At 40.8% G+C, this 18,886-nt stretch overlaps 1 protein-coding gene across 2 annotated transcripts in view; it reads right to left on the reverse strand.

Annotated features, from left to right (window-relative positions):
* LOC140739962 (phospholipid-transporting ATPase ABCA1-like) overlaps nt 1–18,886 on the reverse strand; it is a 186,721-nt gene that overhangs the window by 113,996 nt on the left and 53,839 nt on the right. For both annotated transcript variants that reach the window (XM_073068673.1, XM_073068672.1), the window contains exons 6-8: nt 5,195–5,316; nt 3,844–4,038; nt 2,497–2,586 (exon numbers count right to left, since the gene is read on the reverse strand). In XM_073068673.1, coding sequence (XP_072924774.1) covers nt 2,497–2,586; nt 3,844–4,038; nt 5,195–5,316 — 407 coding nt within the window. The remainder of the gene's footprint in view (nt 1–2,496; nt 2,587–3,843; nt 4,039–5,194; nt 5,317–18,886) is intronic.

Consider the following 18,886-nt stretch of genomic DNA (forward strand, 5'->3'; position numbering starts at 1 on the left):
TCACACTCAATGTCATCAAGCCCAAGGAATTGATTGTGGACTTCAGGAAGGGGAAGAAGAAATCAGGAAGACACACAGCAGTCCTCGTTGAGAGATCAGTGATGGAAAGGGTGAGCAGCTTCAAATTCAACATTTCTATCACCAAGAAGCTCCACTTCGTTAGGAGTCTGAGGAGACTTGGTATGTCACCCAAGATCTACAAATTTCTGTAGATGTATGGTGGAGAGCATTCTGACTGGTCGCATCACAGCCTAGTAATAAAGCCTTCATTTCATCCGGTTGCAAGAGACTGCAGACAGTTACAGATTCAGCCTACTCCATCAAAGGCACAACCCTCCCACCACCATCAAGAACACCTTCAAGATGCAGTGCCTCAAGCCAGAACCCATCATTAGGAACCATCACCATCACGACATGCCCTCACTATAATCATCAGGGAAGAGATACAAGAGCCTGAAGACCTACACTCAACAATTGAGGAACAGCTTCTTTCCCTCTGAATGGTCCATGAACCCCATCTCTTACTCTTTTTTTTTTGCAGTATTTATTTACTTCAGTATTGTCTTTGCACTATACTGCCACTGTAAAGAAAAAAATTACTCAATATAACAGTGATAATAAATCAGATTCTCATTCACAATAACACTAATTCCAACTCCACCAAACACAACTGTGTTCTGGCTAGCTTTTTAGCATCTATGCTCCAGCTATGTATGGTGAAAAACACCTGGAAATGGAAATGTAGAATCTTTGTCTCAACTTTACCTACTATCAACTTGTTATGAACTATTTTTCCAGGAAGATAGTTCAGCTGGGTGACATGGAGCCATGGAAACAGGCTGGATTCCATTCCTGCTGAGAAATTTAATATATTCATCGCAAGTGAAGATGTTTCATTGTTCATCTCTGACACCTCTGGCAGACTGCGTGAAGATACAGTATTGAAACCTTCACCTGAACTGCATACACATCTATAGGAACTGCTTCCACCCATTTAGATTGTACATTTGCAATGATCATCAGCACTTTTCCACATAAAATGACCTGCAAATATTCTGCAATTCCTTGACTGTGGTTTGTTTGAGCAGGGCAAACAGGAGTTACAGATGTATTCAAAGTTCAAAATACATTTATTATCAAAGTAGGTATACATTATACAACCTTGAGATTCATCTCCTAACAGGCAGCCATGAAACAAAGAACCCAAAGGACCCTTAAAGACTAACCACTCAATGTGCAGAGGGAAAAAACAAATCATACAAATAATTAACACACGCAAATAGCATTCTGAACTGAAGTCCACAGAGAAGTCTTGAATGAATGCTCTTTACATTATTTATATTCTTTCAATGTCCTCCAACAGTTTGTCCAAAAAAATCTTTTGGTAACTTGCTTGATACAAGATACATTTGGATATCCTTCATTCAACTGCTTTAGAATCAATGCTTTTAGTTGGAATAAAACTGTATTCCCCCAAAAAACCTTTCCGGATGTTTAGCTCTCTTGCAAACATCTGTAAACCTTTACCTTTTCTCTTGCCATCCAGATTGTCAAAATAGTTGCACTCTGTCGCCTCAAGGTAGAAAGCTGTTGGGTCACCACAACTGTATGTGTATTCCAACAGTGATACAATCTCATCCATACTGGAGCACAACTGTTTTCCACAAGGTGTGATGTTTGCTGTCTGACATCACTGTGCAAGCCAGCAGCTGCCATGCACAACCTCTGCTTAGTTCTTTTTTGCAATGCAGGTAATATAGGTGTTTGGTGGCCACTCTTAGGTACCAATGGGTCTTCCTGAATGACTACATAAATATTTTATGAACTGTGGAGATTTCAAAACCACTTCTGAAGGCTTGAGTGCGATTATGATCCAACGCACTATTCTAGGGCTTAAGAAACATACTGTCCAATTTAAGGACAACACATTTTCTACCCTCAGAAGGATTATTAATAAAAGAACTGGAATTTGGTATCATTGAAATTACTTGTCAGTCTCTTTTACTGATACCTTTTTTAATTCCAATTTTATTTATTGTTTTGATCCAAATTCTCAAACTAATAGCATTAGCTTTCTATTACCAGCAACAACTAAAGAGAGAACGGATTTATGTTACAAGTGCGGAATCCCGACAGGGATGCCTGAAAAGTTATGTAAGTGGATCCTGAAAGTAGGGCTAAATTATGGAATTACAAAGAGGATACATTATTATTAATTAGGGCTTGGGAGATTTCCAAATTGCTCTATGGTGAGCCATCAGATCTTTATAAGCTCTGAGAAAAGGGGGTTAACTGAGTAAAATTCCATGAGACATCTGAAAAAAATTTGTAACAGAACATGCATACAAAAAGAACAAGAGAAATATATCAAATGACACCTTTCATCTTTCCTAATGTTTTCATAGTATCTATACTAGATGTCCTAAGCCATTCCTCAGCCTCTTGAATATTTATTTAACTGCTGCTCTGTTGTCATTGGTGTCATATTCAGCTTACCTGCTGAACAAGATTTCCAGTTCGGCGTATTATATTGTTCAAAGCATTGGATGCATCAAGCATGTTCCCAGTACTAGATGTAATCCTCTCCTGCAGAGAAACAACAAATCAGAGGTAGGTAAATACACCATGATAACATAAAGTGAAAGTAAATAACTTTTGTTTTTCACCAACAAGAGAAAATCTGCAGATGCTGGAAATCCAAGCAACACACACAAAATGCTGGAGGAACTCAGCAGGCCAAGTAGCATCTATGGAAAAGTGTACAGTTGCCGTTTCGGGACGAGACCCTTCAGTAGGGCTGTTTCTCATCATGTTTTGAATACTTTAAGATTATGCACAGCAACACCCCCCTTGTTCAGCATTACTATTTTGACTATTTTTTTTTAAAAGTAGTAAAACATTCATAGGAGTGCCTTTCTCCATCCTCCTGGCAAAAAAAACTATTAAAATACTATCTTTATATAAGAAACAATTTTCCCCATGCCATAGCTATATTGGGTTAATGGGAAACATCAGTGGGTAATAAAAATAAGATACAGTACTTTACACTTTGTACAAAAAATAACGTGTGGCCTTACACTTGGCCCAAAACACTTCCATAGATGCTGCCTGACCTGCTGAGTTCCTCCAGCATTTTGTGTGGATTTCTCTGGATTTGCAGTATCTGCAGAATCTCATTTATGACTTGCTGCTCAACTGCAAACTCTCTTCGATATATACCTACCTCTTCCACAGGAGTTCAGCGAGACCATCACCCTCTGCTCCCCTTGTGTGATCTCCACTGCTCTCCAATTCTTCAACCATGTGCTCACCCAGACTCACTTGTTTTCCTTCCCCTCCCCCCTTCAACTCCTTAATCTGGCTTCTTCCCCTTTCCTTTCCAGTCTTGAGGAAGGATCTTGGTCCAAAACATCAACTCTTTATTCCTTTCCATAGATACTGCCTGACCTGCTGAGTTCCTCAAGCATTTTGTGTGTGTTAACTCTGGACTTCCAGCATCTGTAGAACCTCATGTTTAGGACTGTGCTGATGGAATGCTGCAATGTTGGAGGTGTGACACTACGAAAGATGTCAGTCAAGGTACTTTATGCTCAGTTTAAACGTATGGAATTAAGATAATGCAACTATGTTAACAATGAGTATTAGGCTGTACAGCATATCTAAGTGATCTTGAGTATTCTTGATTATTCTATGTTGTTGCCCAAGGTAACTTTGAAAATAAAAACTGGAGATATGCAGTACAAAATATATCAAACTATATTCAGGTCAGTGCTGTATAATCAGATTCTAAATGGAATGACTATATAAAGGTAACAACGTTAACATTCAATCATGCCAACTGACCGCCAAGAGTTTGGAGAAGTTGATTTCTGAGAAGAAAATACTTCTTGCTTTTTGCAGCGTCTCCTCTGGTAAGGCACACAGATGCTTGTGCAAACGGTTGAAGGCCTTCTTGTTCTTTACAGTTAGGAAACTGGAGTGGTGGGATATGTTGCAAACAGTCTCCTTTAAATTTTCCCTTAGACCAGCAAGGGATATCTACAAAAATCCAAACACCAGGTAGAGGGATTTAACTTTATTCTACGAGAAAGCCAAATGATAACAAACCCTTATCCCAGTTTTCTTGCATGTTTACAAATGACCATTTCCATTTTCATGTAATGTTGCCTTAGCTTTAAAATCTGTAATTGCTCAATTGATTAATTCTTACTCTCTCTAAACAGCATCAATTGACAACCACTTATTAATACTCACGATCCAAAAAGTATCAAAACATGAATGGTTACTGATTCCCTAGTGGAAAACATTTTTACTTTTGAATAACCAGGTTGAACAGACAGTTTGATCTAAGTGCAAACAGAAAATATCTAATTCAGTCATATGGGATATCTTAATAACAGACCCACTACTCTTAATTGCACACCACAGAGTTTCCAAAAATGGTTGTCAAGCAAGATTCAGTTTGAAACAATAGCCCTTACTAAAATATTACAGAAAAGCGTAACAGAAAAATGGACTTAAACCTCAAAGCTATGCTTGACACAATGGAATATAAAAGAGGCACTAGATAACTCTCGTGGAAAAAAAACTTGCAAATTGAATTTACCATCTAGTATCACGTCACCACCTCACTCCCACGTTTTCTTCCACAAAGATGAACGCAGAAATTCTCGCAGTGGTTCACTGTAAAATGATTTCTCTGGGGAGTGTGTCGGTCTCCCATCAAAGTAACTACAGAGATTAAAATTCCAGCAGAAATTCTGGACTCTAGGTTCTTAACACCAATGGAGCCCAGGATATCCCATAGAACGCTTTATTTAAGAAATTGTTATTTCTTTCTAGATGAAGAACATCTGAATGTTATTCTATCCTGCAATGCTGAACTCAGTTGAGATCCCTATCTATTACTGTACATTTTACTTTTAATTAAATGGGTCTTAATGAGTAGCAATCAAGAATCAGGACCTTGAATGAGGTGGTTCCTTCAAAGCATACGACTTTCATTCCTTCTAAAGTTATCTTGCTGATAAAACAGAATTGGGGCCTTTTCCATCTGTAATACTCAGTCTCACAGTGGTGAATGGAAACAACACCTCAATTCTGCTCCATCCGTTGTAACAAGCCATAGCCTCGATTAGTTGATCAACTCAATGCCATCTTTCTGTAAGGATAACCACATCTTACTGCAGATTACCTGATCGAGATTTATCTTCGCCGTCATCAAGTCATTAACCACCTCTTTTGGAAGTGATGCATTGTTCATGAGGAACTGGGACAAGGTTTGATTCTTCTCTAAATACTCCTCTAGTGGCACACCTAGGGAATCAAAGATCAATTAGTTCCTGATTATGTATGTTGACTAAAACTTGAAGTAATTTATTTTCTTATATTATTCTGGAGGTCATGTTAATGTCACAATTGTCTAGCTTATTGCTGCTAGCCTACTGTACATGAAACAAATCTGAATCATGGAGCCTATAGAGAAATGAAAAGGGAATAATTAACTGTAAAGTTAGATACAGTAATGCATGTTTTTTAAATTATGCACATTAATGATTTTGGTATCACTCACATATCATGTTTGAGTCTGTGAATTACTTTGTTGTACTACTGAACATTGTATCAGGTGCTTTGTTGTCTGATATGAGCCTTCTCCTGCCTTTAATATCTTTCCTATCTTTATTTTATTATGGATGAATATAGTGCTAATACCAAAGCTAGCCAAGATGCTGCTGACTAGTTAATTCTCAATTCAATCATACCTGATAACCTTACTACCGCAAATGACAAAACAATTTTGTGCTTTGCCTGTGACCTTTTCTCTCTTGTTTTTAAATGCCAATATTCTATCCTAAACACACTTTCACCATCCTGTCTGAAGACCTAAAATCTCCTACCTATCATTCTATCCAGCAATTTTACCCTCTTCAGCTTTGTGGAAGGAATCAAATATTTAGATTTTAAAAGCCATTTTGGTCTCAACCAAATACAGTGGGATCCGGTTAATTGGTATATGTTGGGACCAGTGCATTTTGGCCCAATTAAACGGCTAGTCCAATTAACTGAAGATTCATGGAAATAGTTAAAAGGTATATTAAAAAAGACAAGCTACCATTTAACTGAGTAACAATTTATGTATTTAAATGAACTGCAGAACAGATTAGAACACTACCAATATCTCGATAGTACTATAAAACTGTATTAGTTCCTCATCGTTATCGGAGGAATTTATTTGCCATGTCCTTTTGATTGACTGTAAATGAACAAAATCAGCACAGACACCCAAATGCAGATAATGGACTGCTTTCATACAATGCTTTAGACGATTACGTCCTCCAAATCAGCTCATTCCTCGCTCTTGGGCTTCTTTAGTTGCTTTTATGCACTAATAATGCCTCCAAATGTTAATTTTACACCAATTCCTGAGCCAATTTTTACTTTGCTCCCAAACTCTGATCTAAAGTCACGACCATGTAACTAAAGTTAGCATTGGGGTTATGCTTATTTCAAGCTATAGATAAGAAACTGGATAAGTTGGGAAAGCCATTCAGGAGTCTGCAGCCACTGTGATTCTGTTTTATTTCATTAACACCTTTTATTGTAGCTCCACATGGAATTTAATCCATTAGTAATTATCGAATGCAAAAACCAGTGAAATATGCTCAGATTCTTTTTTTGGTTAAGATTCTTGCCGCTGTATTTTGAACAAGCTACAGCTGATTTGCATCTTTCTTAGGCAGTCCTGAAAAGAGTGCATTATAGTAGTCTAATCAGCTTAAACCAAAAGTTATCAATTTTTCTGCATCTTGAGATGTTATAAGAAATCAAACTCGTGCAACGTTCCTTAAAAGAAAGCGTGCTTGCTATGTGGAAATCATAACCCATGTCACCACAACACTGATCAAATATCTAGAATGTCAATAAACATTCACAGACTGTCAAAAAGGCAGTCCCTTATTCATAATTGTGACCAGTTGATGAATCTACCAAATGAATGTAGTAGGACTTTTAAGGACCAAATGTAATTATCTAGGGGAGATAAAGATAACAGACTCTACTGACATTCTCACATTTCATGAAATCTACTTGAGTGATGACAAGCGCAGCTCTATAACATAAATGGCTGCAACTTGCTATAATCATTTAAAAGAAAATTCCAATGTTTGGCATTATGGAGAAGTTCAAATAGCAAAAATGTTCTTTTGACTTGGGACGGAAGACAAAAGCTAAATGGTAGGTTTGTTCAGAAATGGAAATTGTTAAATCCTTTATCGAAGTATCTCAGCTTTATAAGATTGCTAGACTTCTATCTATCTGGCTACTTACCTTAAAAGCAACTTCTGACATCATTGGCTGGAGGCCTTTTGGTGCTTTGTTACTGTTGTGATGACATCATTTGCAGATTAACATGTAGCAAAGTGAGCCACAAGCAGGACATAGTTTTGGAGCGTTATTGCATTTTCTCTTTTTTTTTTGCATGTCTACCATTGTTTCTATGAAGTTAGGAAGAGTGCAAAGTGAAGGAGGATGGTTTCTTTGTGATTGCTAGTACAGCCTTTAATTTTTCCTCTCACCATTTCAGGTTGTTTTAAAATAATTTATGATTGCCAAGCCCCATTATTCTCCTTTGCGTCCAATTCTGTGCTGTGTCATTGAAAGTAAGGAACCAAGTTTGCAAGCTCCAATGGAACAAATTCCAAGTTTGAAATGGGAAGGTGTGGCAAAAATCAATTATTTGCTTTGTAATTTTATCAGCTTCTTACATCTACTACCACAGCTACCTTGTAAGGATCTCAAACACTCTGCAAAGCTCTGCCAGTTAGAGCTGAGAGACTAATATATTGATCAAACATGCCAGTGTCACTTCAGAAATTTCGGAATCTTAATTTGATGACATCACCAAAATGCCCCTCAGCATCAATCAACCATCAACTTAAAGACAAACAAGAGAAAATCTGCAGATGCTGGAAATCCAAGCAACGCACACAAAATGCTGGAGGATCTCAGCAGGGGTGGCATTATCAAAAAGTACAGTCGACGTTTCAGACCAAGAACTTCGATCAGGACTGAAACAAGAAGATGAGAAGTCAGAATAAGAAAGTGGGGGGAGGGGAGGAAGAACCACAAGGTGATAGGCGAAACCGGGAAGGAAAGGGGTGAAATAAACAGCTGGGAAGTTGATTAGTGAAAGAGATACAGGGATGGAGAAGGGGGAAATCTGATAGGAGAGGACAGAAGGCCATGGAAGATAAAAGGGTGTGGAGCACCAGAGGAAGTGATAAGCAGGTAAGGAAACGGGAATGGGACACGGTGAAGGGTGGCGGGGGGGGGGGGGGAACTTTAGTGGAAGTTTGAGAAATTGACGTTCATGCTATCAGGTTGGTTCCAGGTGTGGCCTCCTAAGTATTGGGGAGACCCAATGGAGATTGGGAGACTGCTTCGCTGAGTATCTGCACTCCATTGCCAGAAAACATTGATCTCCCTTACTACTCATTTTAATTCCACTTCCCATATTCCACCAGGTCAGTCTATGGCCTTCTCTACTGTTGCAATGAGCCACATTCAGATTGGAGGAGCAACACCTTATATTCCGTCTGGGTAAACCTCCAACCTGATGGCGGTTGAACATCAATTTCTAGAACTTCCGGCAATGCCCTCCCCTCTCCTTCACGATTCCCTATTCCCATTACCCTCTCTCACCACATCTCCCTTACCTGCCCATCACCTCTCTGGTGTTCCTCCCCCTTTTCTTTCTTCCATGGCCTTTTGTCCTCTCCTAACAGATTCCTCCTTCGCCAGCTCTGTATGTCTTTCAATAATCAACTTCCCAGGTCTTTACTTCACCTCTCCCACCTTCCAGTTTCACTCACCACCTTGTGTTTCTCCCTCCCCTCCCTCCACTTTCTTACTCTGACTCATTTCTTCCCCCAGTCCTGATGAAGGGTCTTGGCCCAACATGTCAAATGTTTACTCTTTTCCTCTGGCATTTTGTGTGTGTTGATGAACAAAGATTTGTTCTGTGGGTGCGACTAACACTGGCAAAGTAGTATTTATTGGCAAATTCATGAAAGTAATAGTGAGTCCTCTCTTTGAACTACTCACACTTCAACAAAAGAGAGACTTTCAGGGCAGTGACCTATCAAGAACGACTACATCCTCACTGAGATGGAGCATAATACTAGGATGGAGAATTTGAAGGAAATGGCAGTGCCATAGCAGCAATATTTTTCCTTTTATCGGCATTAACTGATTATGATGGAGAATGATGTTGTTACATCCCTTAGATAGTGGTTAAAATCATAAGTGGAAATTGAGTCCAGAGGCAGAAACATTACTTAGCAGATGATTCCCTTTCACACACTGCTGAGCCTTGAATGCTTCAATGGGTATATGTGCCGAGACAAGTGCAGAACTTGCCATTGCATTTCTGATCAGCTTTGCTGAGGGTCTCGATGTTTTGCAAAGAGTTCATGGCAATTTGATTGTTGTGTACTACCAAGTTACAGAATTAGTTGCAAACTGTTGATCCTTTAGGTGAATCTTGGCCACTCCCTATCAGCTAGGTCTTACCCACTTCCTATCATGTCCCAGCTGCCCCCAACCCACCTTCCCCTACCCTCCCCTCCCAAGCAAGCAAAAGTTGAGCAACGCAAGTGGTCGGTGCAACACACACAAAATGCCGGAGGAACTCAGAAGGCCAGGCAGCTGACATTTCGGGCTGAAACCCTTCGCCAGGACTGGAGAAAAAAAAGCTGAGGAGTGGATTTAAAAGGTAGGGAGGGGGAGGGGAAAGAGAACCACCAGTTGATAGGTAAAACCTAGAGGGGGAGGGATGAAGTTGATTGGTGAGATGAGGTGAGAGAGGGAAAAGGAAGGGGGGGGGGGGTTTGGGGGGCATCATTAGAAGTTTGAGAAATCGATGTTCATGCCATCAGGTTGGAGGCTACCCAAATGCAATATGAGGTGTTGCTCCTCCAACTTAAGTGTGGCCTTATCCCGACAGTGGAGGAGGCCATGGATGGATGTATCGGAATAGGTATGGGAAGTGGAATTAAAATGGGTGGCTACTGGGAGATCCCACTTGTTCTGGCAGAAGTGGTCTCCCAATCTACGACAGGTCTCACTGATATACAAAAAGCTACACCAGGAGCGCCGAACACAGTATATGACCCAACAGACTCAGTGGTGAAGAAAGTCACCTGGAAGGACTCTGAAGGGTAGTGAGGGAGGAGGTGCAGGGGCAGGTGTAGCACTTGTTCTGCTTGCAAGGATAAGTGCCAGGAGGGAGATCAGTAGGAAGGGATGAATGGACAAGGGAGTCACATTCTGCGGAAAGCAGAAAGTGGGGGGGGGGGGGGTGTGGGAGGGAAAGATGTGCTTGGTAGTGGGATCCTGTTGGAGGTGGAGGAAGTGTCGAAGAATTATTTGCTGGATGCAGAGGTTGGTGAGGTGGTAGGTGAGGACAAGAGGAACCCTATCCCTGGTAGGGAGACGGGAGGATGGGGAAAGAGCAGACATGCGTGAAATGGAAGAGATGTGGTTGAAGGCAGCTTTGATGGTGGAAGAAGGAAGCCCCTTTCTTTGACAAAGGAGGACATCTCCTTCATTCTAGAAATGAAGAGCCTCATCCTGAGAGAAGGGATGGTGTTTTTACAAGTAGTAGGGTGGGACGAGGTGTAGTCTAGGTAGCTGTGAGAGTCTGTGAGTTTGCAATAGACATCAATGAATAAGCTGTCACCGGAGATAGAAAGAATGAGATCGAGAAAGAAAGGGAGGTGCCGGAAATGGACCAGGTGAACTTGAGGGTAGGGTGGAAGTTGGAGGCAAAGTGGATGAAGTCGATGAGTTCAGCACAGGTGCAGGAAGCAGCACCAGTGCAGTTGTCAATGTAGCGTCAGAAAAGTGTGGGTCGGTCACCAGTGTGGGCTTGGAACACAAGACTGCTCCGTATAGGCGACAAACAGGCTATAGGCTACATGTGGGACCTATGTGAGTGCCCGGGGCTAACCCTTTTGTGGTTGGTGGTGAGGCTTCCCTTTCTGGAGCACACATGACCTTGTACGATCATTAACCATTATTTATAAGACAAAGAATGTATGTTGTTTAATGTCTGACACTGGAAATTAGTTCATTATTGGTGCTATAGCAAACAGAATTGAAATAGGATTTTGTGTGAATAACCCCTTTTCTAACCTCATGACGCAGGAAAAACATTGCTAAAAATAGCCAAGGAGTTTCAAAATGAGGACAATTATCCAAGGAAGACCTGCAGCAATGTCCTGAGATTATATTAACCAGAGAACTTGCCCCCCCACACCCCCCGACTCTGTTGGGTTAAACATTTCCCCACACCAATTGGCTCCAGTTCACTGCTGTTAAAGAGGTGGGAAATGAGAGAGGAGAGTTTTAAAAAAAAAATCAAGACCAAGGCCAATAGGGAGTAGAGACTAAGATCGGATATTCAAGTTTTGATGTTTGTACTACTGAATTGTCATGAACTATGAAAATCTCAATGACACTTAATAATTAACAACTGCTTAAAGCAGCTGGAAGTAGAGAAAAAGATTGTTATTTTAAAAGAATTACATCTTGGTTTCTAATTTACAGTCTGGAAATTTCCAGACAACCAACTGAACAAAAACAGTTTGATCAACAGAATAATTCAATCTTTTTTTTAATTGATTTTTTTATGCATTTCTATAACCACTACAAGCAAAAACCCAACAGCAAAATGAAGATTAATACAGTGCAAAATAAACATATCAATTATTAGAGAGAGTGCAGAGACGATTTACTAGGATGTTACCTGGGTTTCAGCACTTAAGTTACAGAGAAAGGTTGAACAAGTTAGGTCTCTATTCATTGGAGCGTAGAAGGTTGAGGGGGGATTTGATCGAGGTATTTAAAATGTTGAGAGGGATAGATAGAGTTGACGTGAATAGGCTGTTTCCATTGAGAGTAGGGGAGATTCAAACGAGAGGACATGATTTGAGAGTTAGGGGGCAAAAGTTTAAGGGAAACACGAGGGGGTATTTCTTTACTCAGAGAGTGATAGCTGTGTGGAATGAGCTTCCTGTAGAAGTAGTAGAGGCCAGTTCAGTTGTGTCATTTAAGGTAAAATTGGATAGGTATATGGATAGGAAAGGAGTGGAGGGTTATGGGCTGAGTGCGGGTAGGTGGGACTAGGTGAGATTAAGAGTTCGGCACGGACTAGGAGGGCCGGAATGGCCTGTTTCCGTGCTGTGATTGTTATATGGTTATATATGGTTATATAGCTCAAAACAGGAAGGAAAAAGCACCCAGAATAAAATCATATAAAGTTAGTATCCTCCCCACCCTCCCATGGAAAAAAAAAACTCCAGGCCAACCATTACAAGATGTAAAAAAAAAACTGGAGCATTCAAACCCCCAAAACTGTAAATATAACTAGTGTAATAACTGAGTATCTACACACTCAGAAAATTATATTTAAATTCCAACATCACGTAATAATTTAAGTCAGTCTGCTTCTGTTATTTCAGCTCTGTGCAGAACTTTGCTTCAAAGATATCCAAATTAAATAACAGTTCAAGACAAATTTTTTGTTGTTGAAGGTTTTCATTCCAAATCAAATAGCCTGACTGACCTAACTGAGTTACAAGGAATAGATGGATTTCTGTAGACACAGCAGCTCAGCAAGGGAAATGGAGAAATGTACACATTTAGATTAGATTTCAGCATTCATAATTGAGCTCAAGGTACAACTGGGTACATGACACATTGTTTATTTCCCACCCTCTATTCAGCATCTTATATCTTAAAGTACATTCTCTGCACTTGACCCTAGTCAGTATAACCAGAATCTTTCCAGAGTTCCCACATAACTGCCCATTACTATGGAGTTCACATGGACTGTACCAGCTGTGGTGCACCTTGCACTTCAAAGCCAGCCAACTTCCACTCACTTTCCAGATTTACGCTAGGAGATATGTCGTGTTCTTGCACATGCACCCTGTGTGTGACAAGGATCAGTTGATTCTGGAATTATAGATACTGAAAAATGAATTTTATAATAGTTAATATTACCTCAACAAACATCTGGAGACACTAATGCTGCAAGAATGCAACAAACAGTGAGAGCTGTCAGAGAAGCAGACAAGTAATAGTCTGACATAATTATATTTTCAGAAAAAATACCAGAAACCAGCATGGCAGACTTTGCCACTCCCTCACCTGTAAGGGAGAGATATCCCCACTCAGGAGTTAGTAGAATAATGTTAATACAGGCACGATGAAGTGAATCTAGGGGTACTCAATGTCAACTCAAAACCCTACAAAGCTATGTCCATCATGTTAAATATGGACAAGAAAACCCCTAATTATCATATACCATTCTCTCTCATCCAATGAATTTTGCTTCCTCCTCATTGAACAATGGTTGGAAGATGCATTGAGAGTAACATGGTCAGAAAATAGCTGCTGAGTAGGTGACTTCTATGGTCATTTATCAAGACTGGATTAAAAACATCATCATTAACAATGCAGGCAGGCAAAGTCCTGAAGGACACAACTGCCAAACTGGGACATCAGGTGGAGAATAAACCACCATAAAGTATAAACCTTCTCCATCTCATCCTCACCGATCTATCTGATGCAAATGTATCTGACCATCACAGCAATCATGGAAGTGACCATCACAAAGCCCCATCTTCATATTGAGGGCACCCTCCAGGTTATAAAGCAGTATTATTCTGCTAGATGGGATAAATCTAAAATTAACCCTGCATTCATTAAGTGTAATGCTATCTCTGCCATCATGATCTGACCCACCAGACCAGGGGACCAGCCCTGATTTAATAAGAAATAAAAAAGAGATCCATCTGCACCTGAGAGCAGCAGCAGGTGGATCTAAAAAAATATGCCAACATGACAGAGCTGCAAGATAAAATAATGTGCATGTTATACAGCAAAAGGAACAAACCACAGACAGAGCTAAAAATGCCACAACTGAAGGACCAATAGACAATAGACAGTAGGTGCAGGAGTAGGCCATTTGGCCCTTCTAGCCAGCACCGCCATTCACTGTGATCATGGCTAATCATACACAATCAGTACCCCGTTCCTGCCCTCTCCCCATATCCCTTGATCCCGCTATCTATAAGAGCTCTATCTAACTCTCTCTTGAATGCATCTAGAGACTTGGCCTCCACTGCCTTCTGGGGCAGAGCATTCCACATATCCACCACTCTCTGGGTGAAAAAGTTTTTCTGCATCTCTGTTCTAAATGGCCTACCCCTTATTCTTAAACTGTGGCCTCTAGTTCTGGACTCACCCATCAGCGGGAACATGCTTCCTGCCTCCAGTGTGTCCAATCCCTTAATAATCTTATATGTTTCAATCAGATCCCCTCTCATCCTTCTAAATTCCAGTGTATACAAGCCCAGTCGCTCCAATTTTTCAACATATGACAGTCCTGCCATTCCGGGAATTAACCTTGTGAACCTACGCTGCACTCCCTCAATAGCAAGAATGTCCTTCCTCAAATTTGGAGACCAAAACTGCACACAATACTCCAGGTGTGGTCTCACCAGGGCCCTGTACAGCTGCAGAAGGACCTCTGTACTCCTATACTCAATTCCTCTTGTTATAAAAGCCAGCATGCCATTAGCTTTCTTCACTGCCTGCTGTACCTGCATGCTTGCTTTCATTGACTGATGTACAAGAACACCTAGATCTCGTTGTACTTCCCCTTTTCCTAACTTGAAGTCAGCATTCAGTAGTACAGCAACACCTAGTCATCCAGTGATGGTGGACAACTCAAATAAATTGGTAAATTGGTTTATTATGGTCACATGTACTGAGGTACAGTGGAAAAAAAAAACTTTGTTTGGTAAGCCATCCCATGCAGATCATTTCATTACAACACTACATTGAGGTCGGACAAGGGAAAACAGTAAAAGATTGCAGAATAAAGCGTTAAAGTTACAGATAAAGTTTGGTGCAGGCAGACAATAAGGCTGAAAGTCATAACACAGCAGATTGTGAGGTCAAAGTCCATCCGATCATACTACAGGATCAATTAACAGTCTTATAACAGTGAGACAGACGCTGCCCTTGAGCCCTTGCTGTATGTGCTTTCAGGATTTTGTATCATCTACCTGATGGCAGGAGGGAGGAGAGGGAATGTCCAGGATGGGTGAGGTCTTTGATTATATTGGCTACATTTAGTGGCAGCAAGAAATGTAGTCTACAGATGGAAGACTGTTTTCATCACATGCTTCACAACTCTAAACTTCCATGCAGTCTTGGGCAGAGCAGCTGACATATGAAACCGTGATGCATCTAGACAGATGCACCATAGAAAGCATCCTAGAAAAATTGGTTGGGTCAAAGGGGACATGAGAAAATTCCTTTAGTCTTCTGAGAAAGTAGAGGTGCTGGTGTGCTTTCTTAGCCATGGCTTGAGCAGGCCATCTTCACTCTGAGCAGTCTGAGGTTGCAGGTGAGAACCCAAGCGGAGGCTGAATTTGTAACCATATTTACTCTGATCTGCCAAGCCTTCAATTAATTCTGTTCATTCACATGATAAAGGAAGAATGAGAGGACTGGATACAGTATAGTCCATGGGAGAGACAACATCTCAGGTACGGACTGAATACCTGAACTCCTGTTACACCTCTAATCAAGCTATTCCAGTAGTTACATCACCAGCATCTACTCAATGATAATGGAAAACTGCTGAGGTGCATCCTGATCTTGTAAAGCAGGCTTTGTCCAAGCTTGCTAATTATCACTATTCTCAATGATCAGCAAGGCGATGAAGGGCACCGTTGATAGGACTTTCAGGTTTCACTTACTTACCAATAATCTGCTTACTGATGCTTGGTTTGGGCTTCATCAGAGATAGTTAGCTTCAGTACTTTTGAAGGCTTAATCCAAACATCAACTAATGTTATGATTTGCCATGATGCAGTGAATGACTATAGTTTACATGAAGGCAGCATTGACAGTGTGGGTTCAAGGAGCCAAAGGGGAAAGCATTCTGCTGAGTGGAGTCATATCTCACAAAAAGGAGGATTGTCCTAGTCATTGGAGGTCAGTTAATTCAGCCCCAGGACATCACTCTGGGACAGGGACCCCAAACTTCTTTACGCTATGGACCCCTCATCATTAACTGAAGGGTCTGTGGACTCCAGGTTGGGAACCACTAGCTCTAGGAGATCCTTGGGATAGTCTCCAAGGCCCAACAATCTTCAGCTACCTCATAATATTAGAAGTGGAAATATTTTCTGGTAATTATATACTACCCAAATACATCTGCAAGTTTTTTCAAAATGAAGTAGTCCATTCTTACACGGAACAAAACCTGGAGAATATTTTAGAATGGGCTGATAAATGACAAGGAAACATGCATCAGGCAATGATCATCTTGCACAAAAAGTCTAAACACCCGGCGTTTATATTCAATGACACCACAGTCATCAAGACTCCATCATCATTATATTGAAGATTACCTCTGACCAGAAACTAAACTGGACCAGCTATATAAATAGTATGGCAATGAGATGTGGGATTTCCTAACATACCACAACTTTATGATAGACCACTCTCCATTATTTGGATGAAAACACAATACACCTAAACTCAAGAAGTTGGACACTACCTAGAGCAAAGCAACCTGCTTGAATTAGCCATCCATCCACCACCCTAAACTTTCATTCCTTCCATTTTGGATCTACTATGCATCATGTACAAATGCTTTGCAGTGATCTGATTTGGCTACTGCAAAAAATAAAACAACAACACCTCCAAGGAATTAACAAAACAGCAGCTTCATGGGAATGATTTTTGTCAACAAGGTTTGTTTTTGCAGAGAGGTGGCTTCCAGGATATGGAAAGCAATCCAGGGTTTTGATCATCAGGCTGGGTAGCGGGAATGGGAGTGGGACATAAAATGGTATTTAGATGCAGGAACAAATATAGAAGACCTTTGCCTTCCCATGTGCTTTGGTGCACAAGCAACAGATCAGATCAAACCTTTGGAGTGCTACCATGTATTGCTGTGAACGATGGTCAACAATTAAATAGCTAACAGTAGGAGGCGGCTCCAAGAACAATCCCACCCTTAATCACAGCAGTGCCATGCAACTGTTAGAAGTTAAAATATTTGCAACCATATTTAGGTAGAAGTGTCCAAGAGGTGATTCATCTTTGCTTCCACGTGAAATTCTCTCCATCACAGAGGTCGGTCTTCAGCCATTTCAGTTCATGCCATACAATATCAAGAAATGGCTGAGAGCTCTGGATACAGTGAGGTAGGCAGTAGCATTCCATCTGTAGTACTGTAGTCCTGCACTCCAGAACTACTGGAACAGCTTGGTTACAGGTGCATATAAAGTTCCATTGTTGCCAATTAGTGAATAATGTAGAAAGTCGCCCAGATATGGCTATTTATTGCCCAATCAATATACTCTCAATGATCAAAGTGATGGACGGTACCTACAGTGTTGTCAAACAGTATTCAGCAATGATCTGCTTATCACTGCCCTATTGGCAACTTTCCAGGACTACTCAAATTTCAGAGCCTGAACCAAATATTGAAAGGCTGAATTCCATACACAAGATCTATATGACTGCATTTCATATCAAAGCATTATTGGACTGACCATGGACTCAAGGAGCCCTGAAAAAACTGACATCCATGGATAGCAAAAAGAAAAGTACTCCAATGGTTAGTCATACCTTACACAATGGAAGGCTTTTGTAGTCACTTGACGACAATCATTCTAGCCCACACACATCAATGTAGGAGTTCCTTAGAATAGTGCCCTGGTCACCATAATCCTTATCTGCTTCAATGACCTTCCTTCCAACAAGGTTAGAAGTAAGCCCAATTAGTAATGATTGCAAAAGTTGAATTCCGCTCAAAGCTGGTCAGCAAATAAAGCAGCACTCTCCTGTCTGTACCCAAGACCTTAACAACATTCTAGTGTAGGCTGAAAAATGGCAGCCATCTGCCAGGCAATGACCGTTTGTAACAAGACAGCCTTGCCACGACATTACCATGACTGTATCCCCACCATCATCAATATCTCCTCCTCATTGATAATCGACACAGGCACACCTCAAAGGTGAATACTTAGTCCTCTGCTTATGCTTCTCTACACTCAATACCACGTAACTAGGCACAGCTCAAATCCCATCAAATTATTTGCCGATGACACCACTGCTGTTGGCAGAATTTCAGATGGTGACAAAAGGATACAGGGGTGACACAGATTGGCTGGTTAAGTGGTGTTACTGCAACAACATTGCATTCAACATCTGCAAGACAAAGAAACTGATTATGGACTTCAAGAAGGGGAAGTTGTAAGAATACACCAGCCCTCATTGAAGAGCCAACAGTAGAAGGTGTGAGCAACTTCACGTTCTGGGATGTCAATATCTTACAGCAAGGGCTCCCAACCTTTTTTTTAATGCATTGGACCAATACCATTAACCAAGGAGACCATTGACTCCAGGTAGGAAACTCTTGACTTAGAAGATCTACCCTGGGCTCAACAATGCAAACCAAGAAGAAGATATGCCAGCAGCTATACTTCATTAGGAGTTTGAAAAGATTTAGTATGTCACCAAAGACTAACAAATTTCTGCAGAAGGAGAGTGTATAGCTTTCTGACTGGTTGCACCACATGCTATGGGGCCTCCAATGGACAGGATCGAAAGAGGCTGCTGAGGTCTGTAGGCTCAGTCATCTGCATCATGGACACAATCCTTCACTCATATCAACAAAGGCCATAAGACCATAAAACATGGGAGCAGAATTAGGCAATTTAGCCCATTGAGTCTGCTCCACTATTCCATCATGGTTGATGTATTATCCCTCTCAACCTCATTTGTCTGTCTT

Source organism: Hemitrygon akajei, chromosome 16, assembly GCF_048418815.1.
Source record: "Hemitrygon akajei chromosome 16, sHemAka1.3, whole genome shotgun sequence".
Taxonomy (NCBI): domain Eukaryota; kingdom Metazoa; phylum Chordata; class Chondrichthyes; order Myliobatiformes; family Dasyatidae; genus Hemitrygon; species Hemitrygon akajei.